This window comes from Marmota flaviventris, chromosome 7 (genome assembly GCF_047511675.1).
Source record: "Marmota flaviventris isolate mMarFla1 chromosome 7, mMarFla1.hap1, whole genome shotgun sequence".
Lineage (NCBI taxonomy): Eukaryota > Metazoa > Chordata > Mammalia > Rodentia > Sciuridae > Marmota > Marmota flaviventris.
The window spans coordinates 62,185,873-62,203,984 of record NC_092504.1 but is presented as its reverse complement, the minus strand read 5'-3'; the positions used below and the strand labels follow the sequence as shown (position 1 = coordinate 62,203,984).

Sequence of the window (18,112 nt, the reverse complement as noted above, 5' to 3'; positions counted from 1 at the left end):
CAGCTTAAACCCAAGAACTGAGAGCTCCTACCCTTTGCCCTGATGTACTACTTCTGTTTACTGAATTATCCCAAACTGCTGTGGGCAGACTTCATTAACTGACTATGAGGTATTGGTTTGACTGAGAAACAAAATCCAACTTATATTGGTTTAAACAGAGAGCATTTATAAGCTCATACAAAAATTCCCTGGAAGGTCAGTTCCTGTGCTAGTTGTCAGTAGATAATAACAATTCCTCAAGGAATCAAACTCTTCCATCTTTCTCCTCCAGCAATTTCTGTATGTTGCTTGGATATTCTAATGGTTGCAAAATGGCTGCAGGAACTCCAGGAGATCACCTCTTCTTGGGCCAATGTTCAAACACTAGGCTTCAAAATCTCATGTTAATGGATAATTCTTTTCCCCCACTATGTTGTTTCTTTTTTGTGAAGGGATATCAACATATAACTCCAGGCTCTTTCCTATCCCTAGGAAGGTGGCATGATTTATCTAACTGGTAAATTTAACTTAGATAAGTCTAACATAGTTTGTCTTCCTTCCTCCTCTATGGAGCATAGCTATCATCCAAAACCGTAAGTTTTCCTCTGCTTCTCCTAACGGTATTTCTTATCTGCACAGCCCTTCTATCTGGGAAAACCAATTCATCAAAGCTGTCTGTGAATGTCCAAGTCTGCCCAATTCTGAGACTGAGAATCAGCATCTCAATTCTCTAAAGACAACTAAATCTATATCCCCCAACTTAGCTTCATTAGTTAAAAACTAAAGGGGTAATATTTTGACTTCTATACTTATTCCCTGTTTTATTTCTCATGTTGTTCATAACTGGGGAAAGGGAGGTGTTACTTATGGGGCTCCTTTCAAACATCCAACAATCTTCTCAAACTTAACACACACATCTCATTGGCCACAACTAAGTCACATACTCACATATGGAGTTTTAAACTAGGATTGACATAAGCCATGTAAGGAAGAGAAAAGGGGAAAGGGATTGTTGGATAGGCAGTCTGGAGTCTGCTGCTAATATCCCAGGGATCCAGCTCAAATCTCACTAATCTTGGTATTCACCACAGGTCCAATCAAAGGGTCCACAACCTGAAAGTTGCTTGATGTCTTTGGAATCCAGTTCGATTATTACTGCAACCTACACCTATATAGCAAATAGGAGAGGGAGAGGCGTCTTAGCCACTAATTTCAGGTTCCTTCTGCTCCTGATTTCTCATTCTTGCACAAAGTTCCCTCCAGGGAAAGTCAATATAGGAAGTGTATCAAAGAGTATCCATTTCTGTTAATAATTCTCCCCTGCTCACTATAACAAAACCATTTATTTCAAGAATGTAAGGTACAAAGAACAATGAAATCTGCTCTCCAATGCAGACACTGTCCCCTCCCTCCCCGCCTACTCAATTTCCCTTTGGAGGAAAGGAATGACATAAATTTAATAAATAACCAATCTCAGGAGCTGTCAGGAAAGCACTCACAGGTCATGGCCCAAACTCAAGGGCCTCCTGGGGACTAACAATAAGCCATTTCTTACTATGTGAGTTTTTCCTTTCCTCCTTCTTTTATTTAGTTTATAAATGCTGGGAATATAAAAAATCATTGCTGAAAGAACTTAGCTGGGACCTCAGAAGCTAAGTGCTTATTTTACACAAAACTGCACAGTGATTTTTTTAAAGCTATTTTGTGCCAATTTTATATTTAAATGTCCCCTACTGTGACAGAAACAAAATGCCATCCATATGAAATTTTCAAAGCCAACTTTTCCTTAGACATTTATAATTCAAATTCCAAGAAAACATATGCTGGGTTAACTCAATTGTCATTTGATATTTATACTCTATCTTTCCCTTAGCAAGCAAAGGACTTGAAAAAGTAAGTAAACTTTAATAAGATAATACTGTAGGTTGTCATAAATGAGTGACAGGTCTATTTTAGGGGAGATATATATATATATATACATATATTTTATAGAAAATGTATTATGTATTTATGTACATTTTCTATAAAACATACCATGTATAAAATAAACATGTGCATATTTATTTTTAGTTATACACAGAGAAATGGGAAAACACAAAATGAGGTACTAGGTCAGAAGGCAATTGAGAGCAAAAATGGCACAAACTTTAAAAGAAAAAAAATAAATGTGGGAGGATGAGTGTCCTACCAGAAAATTGAGATATATGATCACACACAGCATAATCTAAGCAAATAAATATGGCTGCCAAGCTCAGTTGCATCTTCTAAATTCAAAACAAAGAAAAAGAAATGTGTTTGTTTACTTAAAACATCTGTTCCTACCACAAGAATATGAATAAGAATGAAAGTGCATATGGATTATTCATCAATAAAAGTATAAAGCCTCCTATATTATTCCCCTCACACAATTATTCCCAGAAGATATAAATTTCCAAATAGTAAACTACACATATAATTGTGATGGACAACTTTTAAAACCCCCAAAAGGAAAAGAATCACAATTCCTCACTACCTGGCACCCATGGGTACAAAACTGCTCCCTTAAATAAAATGCACACTCAAGTGGGGAGATTTTTTTTACCCTAGAAGGGCTTCCTTAGGCAGAAGCACATAGATCTAACCCAGATTAGACCAACCCTCAGAAATCATCTAGACCAAGCCACCATTATCTCATTCCTGATTTTGTCAGTCTAGTCTCAACTTGAACACTCCTAATTAAAACAAAGCTCACTACCTCTCTAAATTCATTTCATCATCTAACATGGGAATGATTTGTTGCAAAATATATATATATAAATTTTTACCATAAACTACATACAGTTTAATGAAGGATGGCCTTCCCACTTAAAAGTATATTATGCAGTATTTAAAAATAAATGAAGAGAGTCAAGTGCAGGGGCACATGCCTATAATCCCAGCAACTCTGGAGGCTGAGGCAGGAGGATCATGAGTTCAAACTCAGCCTCAGCAACTTAGCAAGGCCCTAAGCAACTCAGCAAGATCCTGTCTCTAATAAAATATAAAAAAAAAAAAAAGGATTAGGGATGTGGCTCAGTAGTTAAGCATCCCTGGGTTCAATCCCTGGTATCAAAATAATAATAATAATAATAAATGAAAAGCAGAGCACAGTGGCTCATGCCTGTAATCCCAAAGAATCAGGAGGCTGAGGCAAGATGATAGCAAGTTTGAGGTCAGCCTCAGCAACTTAACATGACCCTGTCTCAAAATATAAAGGATTGGGGATTTAGCTTAGTTGTAAAGCACTCCTGGGTTCAATTCCCAATACTGAACAAAAAGAAAAAAACAGTTTTAACTTAAAAAAAAGATTAAAAATAAATGAGGAAGATCCAAAGGTCAACTTTTTAAGGCATTTAAAAAACCAGTGGCAACCTACAGTCAACCAACAGCTATTGGGAAACTACCCAATACACTTAAGGGAAATAAAGGAATTAAGGATTGTATTGACTCCGGCCTGAGTACATCCACAAGTAGCCAAGTAGTCACCCAAGTGCTGAAAGTCTGGAATGCTTCACTAGCAGCCACTGAGCAAGATTCACTAAGTGTTTAGAAGGACTTTGAGAACTTTATAGGGAAAGTTTCCAAACTTTTTTCATTGTTCTTCCATAAAAATCCTTTGAGCACGCTGATGAATACCAGAAAAAAAAATGAAATTTGAAGATATTTTCATTTTTACAGGGCTATGGTTTGTGTTGACAGTTTCAAATAAAAAAGTAAAGCTATAGCACACCAATTTTTTAAGATTTCAGCACTGAAGAATTGTCTTCCCCAGTTCTCCTTGGCCCTAATAAACAAGGCCTACAGATCAGACCAGAGCTGCTCAATTCTTTGCTACAATATAAACAATGGATAACACTCCTGCACATACACTACATTTTAACAGAACACAACAAAATTGAAAAAAGTTTAATGAAATATGTAAGATTAGGCTGCAGGTAATGGCTTACCTCTAATTTGATCCTTTCTTTTATTAAAAAAAAATACACACTGGACAATATGGGCAGAGTAGGGCTGTAATTAAGATCATCTCAAAAGTGTTCAAATTACATATGCAAACAAACATGGAGAAACTACAACAAATTTCTTGCTAACTTTCTCACAATCGCTGAAGACACTACAGTAGATTTTCAGAGTGACAACAATTTGCAATGTTGTAATTCAAGTTTAAGCACTAGAGTACATTAAGAATCTGAAATCTCTAAAGCTGCATTTTCCAATAAGGTAGACACTAGCCATGGACGGCTATTCAAAAATAAACCAGAATTGAAACTAAACAAAGCTTAAATCTCAGTTCCTCAGTGTCACATTTCAGGTATACTCAACAACCACAGGTGACTCCCCCGATGCCATACTGAGCAGCTTGGCTGTGGAACCTTTCCATTCTCGCCAACACTGTGCTGAGGGATCTTGCACTAGGATCTAATCTAACTCTCTTTTTTTATTTAACATTTATTTTTTAGTTGTAGATGGACACAATACCATTATTTATTTTCTTATGTGGTGCTGAGGATTGAATTCAGTGCTTCACACATGCTAGGTGAACTTTCTACCACTGAGCCACAACCCCAGCCCCTAATCTAACTTTCTTAATGTATAAATTTAGAAACAGAAAGCCTATTTCATTCATGTGTCTTACTCCATGCTACATAGGTGGTAATTACAGAGCCAGGACAAGAACCCAGGCACCCTGACCTTTGACACTCAGTCATTTCCACTCCAACATCTTGTTGCTGCCTAGATGCAATGAGTGTCAGTTCCTGCCAGGTTTAGTTCTGGGTTTTTCTACAAACATGCTCTCAGTATTCACAGGAACCCTTAGGAATAGGATCCTCCATTATACAAATGATGAAACTGAGTTTCAACTGTATAAAATATTATATCTGAGGCCACATAGCAAGTATGTCACAGCACCAAGATTCAAACTCTAACACTTAGATCTTTCTATTGTATTATGTACAGAAAACACTCCACATTTTTATTTTCCTTGAAAAACTTTTTTTCAATTTTGTTAAAAGTTAGTGCTTCCTGACTTCCTTTGTCAGCTTGTGTTGGCAAAAGTATCTCAAGTAGGAAAATCCCAACACTTGGCACTTTTGATCTAGGGAAGGAGAGCAGTTTTGTTCCCCTTTGCCAATTGTAACTGCTTTATACCACCAAAAGCTTCTAACCTTTATTAAGCACCAGGCCAAATACTTCTTGTTGATGCCCTTCAATCTTCCTAATAGTTCTGTGAACAAACGTTTCATCTCCATTTTACAGATGGAAAAAGTTGGGGTGAAGAGTTAGCCCATCCATCCTCAGGAAGAATTTAATAAAGAAGTGTTCACTTGTGGTGAGGCAAAGCAAAAGGACTGCTAAATTCTTTATATTTGATATAATTGGCAAAGAACAGAACATAAATGAAAATTTTGAAATAAAAACTTGTTTTCCTCCTCACAATGGAAATCCCTGCCACAGTTAGGCATCATAACTGTTTCCCTCTAATGGATTCCTAATCCAAGATGGTCACACTTTCTTCCACAGGACTGACTTTAGAGAAACTCTGTAAGTCAAAAAAGTGAATGAGTATTGTAGGGTAAGAAACATATCCAAAATAGATTATTCAGGATTTCTCATGGTACTCAGTGTCCCTTCTGGAAATTTCTGACCTGACAAATACAGAGAAGAGAAAGGTAGAGAAGAAAGTGTTAAAGAAAGCAGAAGGGAAACAGCTGAAGTCAGTACATAGCTACATGTGGCTCAGGACCAAATTGTCTCAGAATGTCACTGCAAATCCAGAAAGCTGCCAAAAGTTGGAAAACACAACATGTTGAAAGACACACACACACATACTCATAAACACATATAGATACACATGTATATGATATACTGCATACAGCATTACATATTTGTTTAAGATCCAATGATCCTCTAAATGCTTCTTGCATCCTGTGGTGAATTTAGTACTTGCACACAGTGCTGGAAAGCCTTGGTTCAGTGGGAAGGGGTTAGCCAGGGACAGCTGGCTTTCGCAGGAGGTCAGGGACAGAGACTGGCAGAGACAACTGCATGGCAGGTGCTGCAGGGGAGGGGATGAGCATACAAGACTTGAAGGTAAAATAAGCTAGTTGTGTACAAAGACAACAAGCCGACTGGCTTGGCGGTGAGAAACAGAATGCTTGATGAAATGGCTTTAGAGTCAGAACCAGGTTTGAACCCTCTCTTCCTCTAGCATTTACTAGTCCTATAATGTTGGACAATGTGATTTACACTTTCTGAGCCTTCTCTCTCTTACCTGTAAAGACAATACCTAATTCCTGGCATTGTTGAGAGTATAAAATGCTAGTAGGGTCTTAATCACTGTCCCTGTCACTTGTTCTTAATGGTTGGTAGAAAGGAATTTCGTTATAGCAAAATATATATATATATATATATATATATATATATATATATATATATATATATATATATTCCAGGCATTGCACAGGGGTGTCTTCCCCATATTATCCTATTTATTCTATTAAAATCCTTCAGGAGAGGCTCTACTTGTCCCCATTTCACTTAGTGTGCCCCAGGTCACAGAGCTAGTTTCTATCAGAGGAAGAATTCAAACCAAATCATCAGACCACCAGATATGTTCCACTGTATCTGGCAGTTTCCTAAGCAACAAGTGATAAGACTAAAAAGCATCAGTGAGAGGAATCCTCATAGGACAGATGGGGAGTGAAAAAACTAACAACAAGCCCCTAAATCCATTTCTCGTCTGCTCGATATATTTTATGGAATTCTGGGTAAAGCTGAGGAGTGACATTTCCAAGCAGACCAATGAAATGAACCTCAAGAACTTCCCATCCCTGCCCCCAGTTTCCCCATCCAGTTTCCTCCCAATGTGGAGCTGGGACTACATACTTTCTGAAGTTACTTCCAGCTCTAAAATGATGAGCACATGGGTAGAATTACAAGGTTTGAGACACAAACAGCACACTGTGCTCAGAGCCATCTCTTGAGCGTGATGCCTTTTATAATAGAAGCCCTCTCACCCAGAGAGATGTTTAATCATGAAATTCCTAGAATAGCAATGGTGTAATGTTCTCAAACTCTTTATTTTAATTCAAAATATATAAATGTACGCCCATTATCCAATTTCACTGATGTAGGCGCAATGCCTCTCTTCAACACTAGGACACGGGGAGAGAGCAGGGATGGGTTATGCAGACAATTAACTATGCTCACAATCCATCATGTACAATTTCCTATTCCTTTTTTCTTTCTTTCTTTCTTTCTTTCTTTCTTTCTTTCTTTCTTTCTTTCTTTCTTTCTTTCTTTTTTCTCTTTCTTTCTTTCTCTCCCCCCCCCACAGTGCTAGAAATTCAGAGCCTCAGGGATGCCAGACAAATATTCTATCATTAAACTACATCCCCCAGCCCCATTTCCAATCTCGATATCCTTAAAATAGAAAGAATTTTAAATAATTACAGATAAACCCATAAGCAGAATCTCTTTAGATTTTCAAGTTTTTCCTCATCTTTTATAGCTGTTTCTCCCACACTTAATTTGACAGCAATTTTTAGTGACTCACCTCTCTGAAGTCTTTTTTAAGTATTCAACACAGTTTCCCTAGAAACAAGAATGCTATTTCTTTTTATATTCCCATTTCAGCAGTTTAATTAAACAATAAGTCAGACTTTGTCATCCCTCTTCTCTAGAGTGTCCAATGACTCACCCATCTCACTAAAGTCCGTCCATGGCTCCACACGCTGTGACCCCTGCCGTTCCCTCTGCCTCCTCTCCTGCCACCCCCCTCCTCAGTCAATCCACTCCAGCTAGGTGACCTCCAGGTACACTTCCTCACGTGGCCAAGGGAGCTCTTGCTTCCAACTGGCTTGCTGTTCCCCCTCTCCAAATTTTCTTCCTCTGGATATCCACAGGGTGAGCTCTTAGAATTCCTTCTTTCTAGTTCTTTGTTCATATGTCACCTTCTCAGTGAAGCCTTCTCCATTAATCTAATTAAAGTAGCCACCTTGGCCTCCCACCTCAATGTTGTTTTTTTCTAGCATACGTATCTGATGTTCTATACATTTCGCCCATTAGAATTCAAGCTCAGGAGGGCAGGGAATGTTGCCTGTTTGCAGATGTACTCCAGAGCCTAAAATAACAGGGCCATAGTTGTCATTCCATTAATAAGTCTTCAATAATAATCTCTGTTGTTGTAATAAATGTATTATCTGACTGAATTGCATAAGTGCAACACTAGGTACCTCAGACTTGAGGAGGGTTAGGAACAAAGACTCTTGGTAAGCAAAGAAGTCACCTGGAGGGCTCAGAAGTACACTGGTTCTGAAGAGCTTACCCTGCAGCCTCATGAGCATCCATGAGCCCTAGGATCAGCCAGGGCATGGTAGAGAGGGCAGCAAGGTCACCTGTTAAATGCAAGTTGTCTAAACAGTCTCTCTTTTTAACTCAACCAAACTGATGTCTCCAATAACTTGATGTTTTCATACTCAAACACAGAAAAACCCATAGCAAAGTGTAGAGGATAATCTGGCCACTTTGCTTCAGATAGAGATAAAACAGTAGATAAATTGTCTTATTCTGATGTACCCCTCCATGGTCAATGACCTTTAGCAAATCTCTTCATCTCTTTCTTATCCTAAGTTCTCCATTAAAAAGCGGGAGGGTATAAAATAATATGTGGCCTGACTATTTTATCAGTCTATGGTAAATATCAGATGAATCACTAACTATGAAAATATATGAAAAAATTATAAAGCACGCTATACAATAAGCAATTACTGGGGCTGGGGTTGTGGTTCAGTGGTAGAGCACTTGCCTAGCATGTTTGAGCCACTGGGTTATCAAAAAAAAAAACTAGATAAACAAACAATAAGCAATTATCTTTGTATGAATAAAGATGACTTACTTGTCTATAATATCTACCATTACTCCCCCAAACTGATAATGTACTTTCGAGCACTTTGATTTTGATATTATTCTAAAATATATAAAGAATAAACAGAATGAAAAGTCTGCTTTTAATGGCATGGAATGAGAAAAGAAGGAAAATCAGGCCTTTTCCTGGTTCTTAAATAGAAAAATATCAAGAAGGAAAAAAATGCATAAATCTTCAGAGCAGTAACTATAATATAAAACGATCAGATTTAAAAATATTACTGTGAGTATCTATGATTATCTGGACTCTGGGACACTTTAGATGTTCCTCATCTATTTCTACTACAAGGATAATCCAAGATGACTTATTAATATCACAGATGTCAATAGTAGGTTATGATGTAAATGAGAAAACTCTCTCCAACCATCTTAGTTCTGTTTTATTATAGCATTTATTACACCAAAATAAAAAGTGGTGAAGAACGACTTGTCACACCATTTATTAGAGTTGATGGAGTGTAGACAGTCTTTTCAATAAGGCTTTAACACACTGTTCTGCACCACAGTCCATTATTAATGAAAAGAAATGCATGATACTTGCATCTGCTTTTCCCCAAGTCATTCAGACATTAAATTCAAAATCCATTCTACCCTTTATGGCAAAGGGTCAGAGATAAAATGTTAATTTGTTTGTTGTTTACCAAAATGTTCATTTCTAATCAGGAATCTTCCCTATTCTACTGAATTTAATAATAGTACTTTCTTGGAGAGGGGATCAAAGGAGGAAGCAAATGCAACAGGAATATAAACAAATTGTGCCCTAGTTTATATCTGACAAGAGGATGGGATCTAATTTTTCTCTGTGAAGAGAACACAAAGGACAGCCACAGAACGCAAACTGTGTGTTGCATATCTGAACTTCTCTTCCAGCACCTGAGTATCTGAATGGAACTAATTCACTCTAGAAAAGGCATTAAGTAATAGAGCCTGACTGTGCCAGGAAGAGGGATAACCTTCAAACTGTGAACAAAAGTAAACATATTTGACAATGATAGCAATCACCTCACTCACTCAGTCCATCAAACATTTCACTCTCAAAAGAAAAAAACCAAATATATTAAGAATTACCTACCGCCAACAAGGAACCCTGATAGACACAAGCACCTGTGGGGAAAAACAAACAAGAATTAAAAGTAATGCATAATATGCCAATACGCACTGCCCCAGCAGGCTCTCTGCTCAAACTGCATCTACACGCATCATAATAAGCAAATCGCTTTTTCCAAAATCTTAAAAGCTTGAGCATTCTTCCCCTTGGGAAATAACCCCATACACCAAAATAACATTTCCTGGGCACATGTGAGGGAAGGCTTCATTAGAACTCATTATCTGAATTTTAAAATAAATGTATTTATAATGGCATACTCTAAATACAGTGCATATTTTCTTTTATGATAAATCAGGAAAGCTTCCATAATCTAGTCCCAATTTACTTATTCAAGCTTCTCTTCCACTCTTTGCTTACATAAATTCTCCAGTCCAACCCAAAGAGCCAACTTAGGATCCCATGATAAAATTTCATGTCTCAATGGCTTTTGTTTGTTTTTATTTCCTACAGGAGATGCATTTGGTCTATTCAAAGTCTTTGAATTTGATTTCATCTCCTTCATGACACTTTTCCGGCCCACAGGATTATGTTCATCTCCTGTGAGCTCATAGCACTTTGTGCGTGAATCATTTATTTGTGAATCACCCTTGTGTACTTCCTCTGGCATCCTTGCTACAGATGTGGAAATGCTGCTATCCTGCACAAAATATATATCTGAGGAAATGGGGACTATTTCTCTTTTTTGGTATTCCCCTTCTCTTCATATACTAGGCATTCGTTTAGATATCTGGTTAACATAAAATACCTATTTCATGCTTTTAACACAATATGCTCCTCTTTGGAGAGATTAAATCATTTTATAGAAGAGCAATATAAATGGTGGTTATTTGAAAAGATCCCTTCTATTGAGTTCCTGACCTCCAAGACTCTTTTCACTCCACTTTTTTTTCTGATGGGCTGCTTATGAACTGATACATCTTTATATTTTCCAGTCATTAGGCACCAAGTGAAAAAAAAAAAAAGATGATTTGTTTCTACGTGGAGAAGAAGGCTGAATTTGACTGGATAGCTTATGTATTCTGAATAACTAGCATATCATAAAACAAATCTTTATAAAATTGTAATCCTGATTTTTTTAAAAAATACACATTTCTCAACCAATTTTTGAGCAGCACGACAGGTGTTGATTTAACCTAGAAACAAGGATACAATGTGCTACTGGCTACTCTCAGAAACTGAGGCCACAAACAGAATAAAACTGTATACACAAACCAAAGTAGGTCATCTTGACGTTGTGCCACATTTGGTTTCCAAAGAGGGAAGGACACATTTTACTACAGTGCTTGTCTCTAACAGATCGTTCATGAAGTCTCAAAATATTACCTTCTTCAGAAAGGACTGGTCTATGTTCTCCACCAATAATGGAACTGAGAACAATCTTCAAAGAAAGTGAGATGACTATTTACATTTGAGTTGAATCAAAGACCCTGGGGCAAATTTACTAAATGACTTTTATGTTCTTGACCTTCAGATAGAATAATTTGAGACAAAGCCCTTGGGGAGGGAGGGACTTTTCTTAATTGACTTATTTTTCCTTAAGAAATTTGTTCCAAAGATTGTATTTTAGTCTACAGCGTGTCATATAAAGGATGTAAGTACATGTATATTTAGATATAAAATAATCATATATAACTCAAATACACAATTCATTTTCTAAACTGCTTAAATAGATTAAATGGATATTTAATTACATCCAATGTTTTAAAAATTACAATAAAGTTCATCACTAAGGTACAATTTAACAAAATTTAATATTTTTTCCAGACCATTAATTTTTAATGGCTAAACTATGAAAAACCTTTCACATATTAAATAGTTTTTAATTGACAGATAAAATCATGTATATATGTCATGTACAACATGATGTTTTCAAGTACATTTAACCTTTATGATAAGCAAAGAAAATTTAACTTTCAGGAAAAAAAAATTGTTCTTAAAGACTATCCTCAGATATAGTCATGTGTTACTAGGGATACCTTCTGAGAAATGCATCATTAGGAAACATTTCTGTGATGCAAACATTTATTCACACCAAGTAAGATGGCTATGACATCTTTAGGCAATATGAGACCAACATACTATATTCAGTTCAACATTGACCAAAACATCATTCTGTGGCACATAACTATAATTTTATTTCTCTCTCCCACAGTATCACCTCTTTCAAAGTTCCCCCCAAAATCAAGTACTTTAAGAAGTAACCAAATATCCACATAAAAACCTGTTTGGGGAAGTTCTATAAGAGGAAAATATAAAGCTACATTTAAGAGTGGCACCAGAGCCAGATGTGATTAAGCGAAATATCTGCTATAGACTCCAGTCAAGTGGTATGTACCTGTTGATAAATTCTGTCATTAGGAAAAGAAAATAACTCAATTTGGGTCACTCTATGATGTACAATTCCAAAAGAAATAAGCTTTGCCCTCTGAGGGCTTTCTTTCCTAAAACCAAACAGTTCTAACCAGAAGGCAGCTACATGAACGAATGTCCATTAACACCATTTCCAAACCCTCATTTCTACTCTCCTGAGAGAACAAAGCATTCCAGTATGATGCCCAGTCCTATCAAACATTTATCACCACCCAAAGCCAGATGCGGTCATCCAGAGTAAACATATTTCTCCCACACTGTGGCACACTGCACACCCACTAGCAGATGAAGTTGGGAGGTTTGTTGGCATTAGGTGCTGGGTGCAGCTTCTGATTCAGAACTGGAGCAGAGAGGCCTTTTCACTAATCCATCAATTCGCATAATACTGACAACAAAATTACTCCTTCTACTCATCATCTTTTTCCCTCTAAGGAGTTCTAGAAAGATTACAGATCTATCTAAGCTTTCAAATTATGGCTTTATTTGAACTCGAAAGGAAAATCCAGCTTAGCTCAAGGTGGATTTTTCTTTCTTTCTTTTTTTCTTTTTACAGCCTGAACTGAGGGCCTGTGCATGTTAGGTAAGCATTCTACAACCTCAGCCCCTCAAGACGAATTCTGAGAAATGGTAGAGATCTAGAAAGAGAAATATGCCTTCTTCAAAGGAAAATAGAGGAAAAATTAAAAAAAAAAAACAATGGGAACCAGAGATCCCAAACCAAGAACATTGTCAGTTTCAGGGCATGAAATATGGCTAAAGCATCCAGCAATTTAATTCCAACAGCACACAGTCTGTGAGAAAGTGCAGATAGTCTACAGAGTAAAGTAATTATATAGAGCAAAAAAGGAAGGCTGCTATGTTTGGAGAATTGGCTGCTCTTCTTCCAGTGTGGATGGCTCATTGCCTACAGGTCACAGAGGCAAAATGTTACATATAAAATTTAAACAAGTAAAATAATAGCTTTATTATTTGATGGCTTTTCAAAGATTATAATAAACTCCTTTAAGACATAACTGTAAAAAATTAATATTTTCAGGGAAATTCTGAGATATGATTAGTACCAGTACTGACATCCTTAAACTATTCACTAGAGAAACTGACTGGTAAACTGAGAGAATTAGAGAAGTTAAATCCAAGAAGCACAAAATGTCAGACCCATTAGTTGAAAGAAATAGTGTTCATTAAGACATGAAGAGAACTGGAGAGTAGGGCCTCACAAACACACGACTCATTAGGACCAAGCAGCCACAAGTTGGCATTTAAATGTTCAAGCTTTATGTTGTATTATAATTCAGCATATGGCTGTGTACACTGTGGAATAGTTAAAATAGAATCGCTTCTGGACTGACAGGGCAGCTCATGTCCTGATTACTGTCGAGTAGGATTCAGATCAATTAATAGAGTAGTTAAAATGAAAATGGGCCAACTGTTTTTGAACTGTTATAAAAGTTGGCATGCAGCTCCCACTTTGCCATGTGGTAGTCCCCTCCCCTCTTCTGAGCCATGTGGTGGAGGGTATTTTATGACTACTGTGTCTAAGTAAAATTGAGTGATATTGCCACCCAAGTCCATAATAGTGAATATGGATGGGTATGTCCTCACTAAAGGATGTCTATGGGGAGAGCAATACTCAGAGTTGATCCCCAGAAGGCAATGTATTAGAAACAAGAGCCAACAACATGGGGATAGGGATGTGGCTCAGTGGTAGAGCACCTGCCTAGCATGCATAAGCCCCTGCGTTTGATCCCTAGCACTGGGGGAAATAAAAAAATCTATGCTAATACATCACATTATTTCTACTAGCAGGTAGTTATAAAAGCCATAAAGCTGCAAAATTGCAATTAGTATCAATCAACTGGAATCAGTAAAATTTCAATATTGGGCAAGCCAACAAAGACCAAATGTTCTCCTATCTCTAGTGAACCATAATTCTGATAATAATAATTTTGGGGTATGCAAACTCCTTGAGGGCAAGTACTATAGGCTTTTATTATTTGTTTTTTATCTCTGTATTTCCCCACCAGACACAACATGACACATTTGCTCTCAAAAAAAAAAAAGAGGCTTGTCAAATGAAAGATGAAGGGAGAGGCTATTTTTCTTGGCTATTTTTCAATGTCTTCTCTGATATTGAGGTTCAAGTATTCAGTGTCTCACCAAAGGGAGTCCTCAGCCAAGAGCAGAAACAAAAATGCTGATCTATCTATAAATAAAACACACTGTCTATCAAGTGATCATTTCCAATATAATCTGTCAATGGCACTTACATGAAAAGCCTGGAAGATTGTGGAGTTGACTGAAACCACACAAGGAGTGATGAGACATCAACTAGAGCTCAGTGCTCTTAGCCTCAGAGCCAGTGACCTTTCCTACCCCAAGCCAGCTGTCTATGTAGTGTAACCTCACAGGACTTCCACATATCAACACAACTCAAAGTGAGCATCTCCAGAAAACACCATCACAAAATTCCCCTGATTCAGAAAACAACCATATTAGGGGTTTCCCTGTGCCTTCTTGATTTTATTAAGACCTCAAATCATAGTATTTTATCTACTTGGCAATATAAAATAACACTGCCAATAATTTCCTTATAAAAATTTATTTTTTCTTCTGATAATTAGAATAAAATTTAGAACCTGGAAATTGCAACTGATCACAAATAAGCTGGCAAATGTCAGTCATTTTTCCCCCTATTTGTGATGATTAGCAAAAGTATTTTAGCACTATCACCTAGTTGACTTCTTTATTTAGTAAATGACAGAATTACAGCTCACAGTTAGATGGTTCATTCAAGGTAAGCCAGCTAATCATAAAGGCTTCAAAAGAATGTGATTTGGCAATACTTGTTCATTTGGCCAAAAATTTTGAGAACTTACTATGTGCTAGGAGTTGAACTGGATATATAAGAATAACTAGGAGCCATCCTAACTCCTCAGTAAGCACATAGCCAAAGGACCAAGGTAACATTTATATCAACTACAGTTGTGAAAGGTATTAACTGGGATACTGGAAGCATATATGACATATTCTCTGAGCACAGAGAAGAAAACGAATTCTTCTGTGAAGTGGCAGGCAAAAGTGTCCAAGTATGTCCCATCAAGAGAAATACATGTGAACGTTTCTTTTCAGCTTTTAAAAATCATTCCCTAGGTTAGCACTAAAAATTTGAGAAGATCTCTGAAATTCTTATATTTCCATCTATGACCTCAGTGCTTTTAATGTTAAAATAAAACCTTGACAGAACCAAATGGAAGGTCTCATGGAATGACAACTTGTCTGTGGGACTGATATCATTTAATTAAATTCATGAGATAAAGGATTAAAGTACTTAGCATAGTACCAGGCAAATGGTATGTGCTCAGTAAATGTATTCATTCATTATCAGATAAGCATCATTATGATTTGGGTGAAAACTGACATTTACCAATCTTGCAATCCAATTTGTGAAATGACTACAGAATGCTCTGAAGGTAGGGTGATACAATTAAATGCAGTATCCGAAGTATATCTTTGAAGGAATATCACCTCTTTCCTAATACCCATCAAAAGACCTTGGCAGTTCTTAAACATGGCGCATTGTATGGACCAAATCTCCAAAGAGCGCCCCCTGTAGACTCTTAATATTAACAGCTTTTGTCTGAGATTTGGTCTGAGAAAATGCATCATTCCAGCTGCCCCCTGCTGAGCAATACAGGAGCATGTTTCCTTCGTTGCTGGGATATGATTGTAAATAAGAAACTGCCACCAAGTGAAACTGTAGTTTTTCTAAGTCCGAAGTTGAGATTTAGGTGGCCTGGGCAGTCTCTCCCGTCTGGGGCAATTAGACTTTTTTTTTTCAAGTATGCATACACATTCGCATACATAGTATCTCTCTCTCTCTACAGGTTTTGCACGTTTGAAGAAATCTGCACAGGTCCTAGATGTACTTCTCCCGGGGATGGGATACATTCCACCTGCTCCCCAGGAGGGTGAGGGAAGGTATCACCTTAACCAGTAGGGAAAGTCTCCATTGCAATGTGTGAATTTCTAAAACTAGACCATTTTCTCTTGGGAAGCTAATAAAGAGGAGGCACCGCTCCTTTAACTGGAAGTCGATCCAAGAAAGGGCTTTGTCCTACCCCGACCTCCAACGCCCCCAATCCTAGGCAAGGGATCAGCAGTCGGGGACTGTCTCCTGCCAGCACCAGCTCAGAGAAGGCGGCCCGCCCAGCGCTGGCCGCCGCGGCTGCGAAGCCAATTTGCGGCTGGGCAGGTGAACTCTTCTTCCCGCAGCTGGATGAATAATGAATGAAGCCGGGAAGGAAAGCAGAGCGCCCTGTGCTGTGGATTAAGTCCTCTTCCTCCCAGCCGCCGGCTCCCCTCCCCCTCCTTAAACACTAACTGGGCCACTTCCCGGGCTCCTCCGAGCAGGTGGGAGCTCAAAGCGCCTCGCGTCCCTGGCCCTGCACCCCTTAACCCCAAAATTCTTAATTTACTTATTGATTTATTTATTCGGCTAAGCCTAGATTGCGTTTGATATCATGGCGACAACTCTTCGCTGTCTCCCTTCCCTCTCTCAGCTCCAGGGTTTCACTTGTAGGTTGAAGCCCGGGAGGAAAACCAGGAGGCGGAGGGATAAGGGAAGTAATCTAAACTCTTATTAACCACTTTCCCCCGCCCCTTTGCGGAAGGAGGAAAGCTATCCGTACCGGGGAGATTTATTTCAGTACAATTAAATTGCCTACGTCCAGAACATGCTCTGATCAGCTAGTTATAAAATCTTAACTGGACTTTAGGGGGAGACTTATAGGGGCAGGAAGGAGCAAGAGTGATGGAGCTTTTATGTTTCATAGGAGCAGAAGTTGGGTTTGTTTTTTGTTTTGTTTTGTTTTGGTGGCGTGTTTTTTTTTGTTTTTGTTTTTTTGTTTTTTTGTTTTTTTTGCAAACGTAAGAGCAACTAGGCTTTATGTAGTTGCTTTTCCTTCGGGGGCAGGAGAGGAAAGGAAAGAAAATCCGATTTAAAAGATCCACCTCAACCTGCCACCACCCAAAGGACTTACGGTGGAAAGGGAGACCGTGGAAGGGGGTTGTGATCCGAATGCTAACTAATCTCAGGAAAAAAAAAAGAAAAGAAAAGAAAAAAAAAAAGCCCACTCCAGTTCTACTCCCACCCACCCCCGAAAGTAAAAGACAAAAACTTCCACCTAGCCCACGACACCATAAAACTTGCTGAGCATTTTAAACTGCACACACACACTCACACACACGCGCGCCACTGCTCTTTTTACCTTCGGAATGATGAAGCAATACTGCAAATTCCGCCAACGCTACGGCCACCCCGAGCCACACTTTGAGGAAATCCATCGCCGCCTTGGCACCCACAGTGGAGGAGTGCAGCCTTCAGCATCCAAGAGCCGGCTCTCCGCCAAACTGCTGGTTTCGGCGCCCGGAGCCGGGGACGCCCAGAGGGTGGGGAACAGTGGGCTGTTTCCTCCGGGGAGAAAAGAAGATGGACAGGCCAAGAGCGACGCTCACATCAGCCCCGAGGCGCCGGATCCGGCGGGCGATTCAATTCACTCACTGCTGGGGCGGGGAGCTGACCGAGCTCTCCCGGACCGCAGGACACCGACGATGGCTGGGCTTGGGAGAACGAGAAGGGGCAAAGCGTAGTTCTCCACTGCAAAGTCTACCCGAAAGTTGCCGGTCACGGACTGATCTGCTCTCGCAGCA

At 38.5% G+C, this 18,112-nt stretch overlaps 1 protein-coding gene across 1 annotated transcript in view; it reads right to left on the bottom strand.

Annotated features, from left to right (window-relative positions):
• Fras1 (Fraser extracellular matrix complex subunit 1) overlaps positions 1-17,746 on the bottom strand; it is a 421,323-nt gene extending 403,577 nt beyond the window's left edge. The window contains exons 1-2 of the mRNA XM_027939818.3: positions 17,671-17,746; positions 9,998-10,029 (exon numbers count right to left, since the gene is read on the bottom strand). Of these exons, the coding sequence (XP_027795619.3) occupies positions 9,998-10,029; positions 17,671-17,746 (108 nt within the window). The remainder of the gene's footprint in view (positions 1-9,997; positions 10,030-17,670) is intronic.
• Between the last annotated feature and the right edge of the window lie 366 nt (positions 17,747-18,112).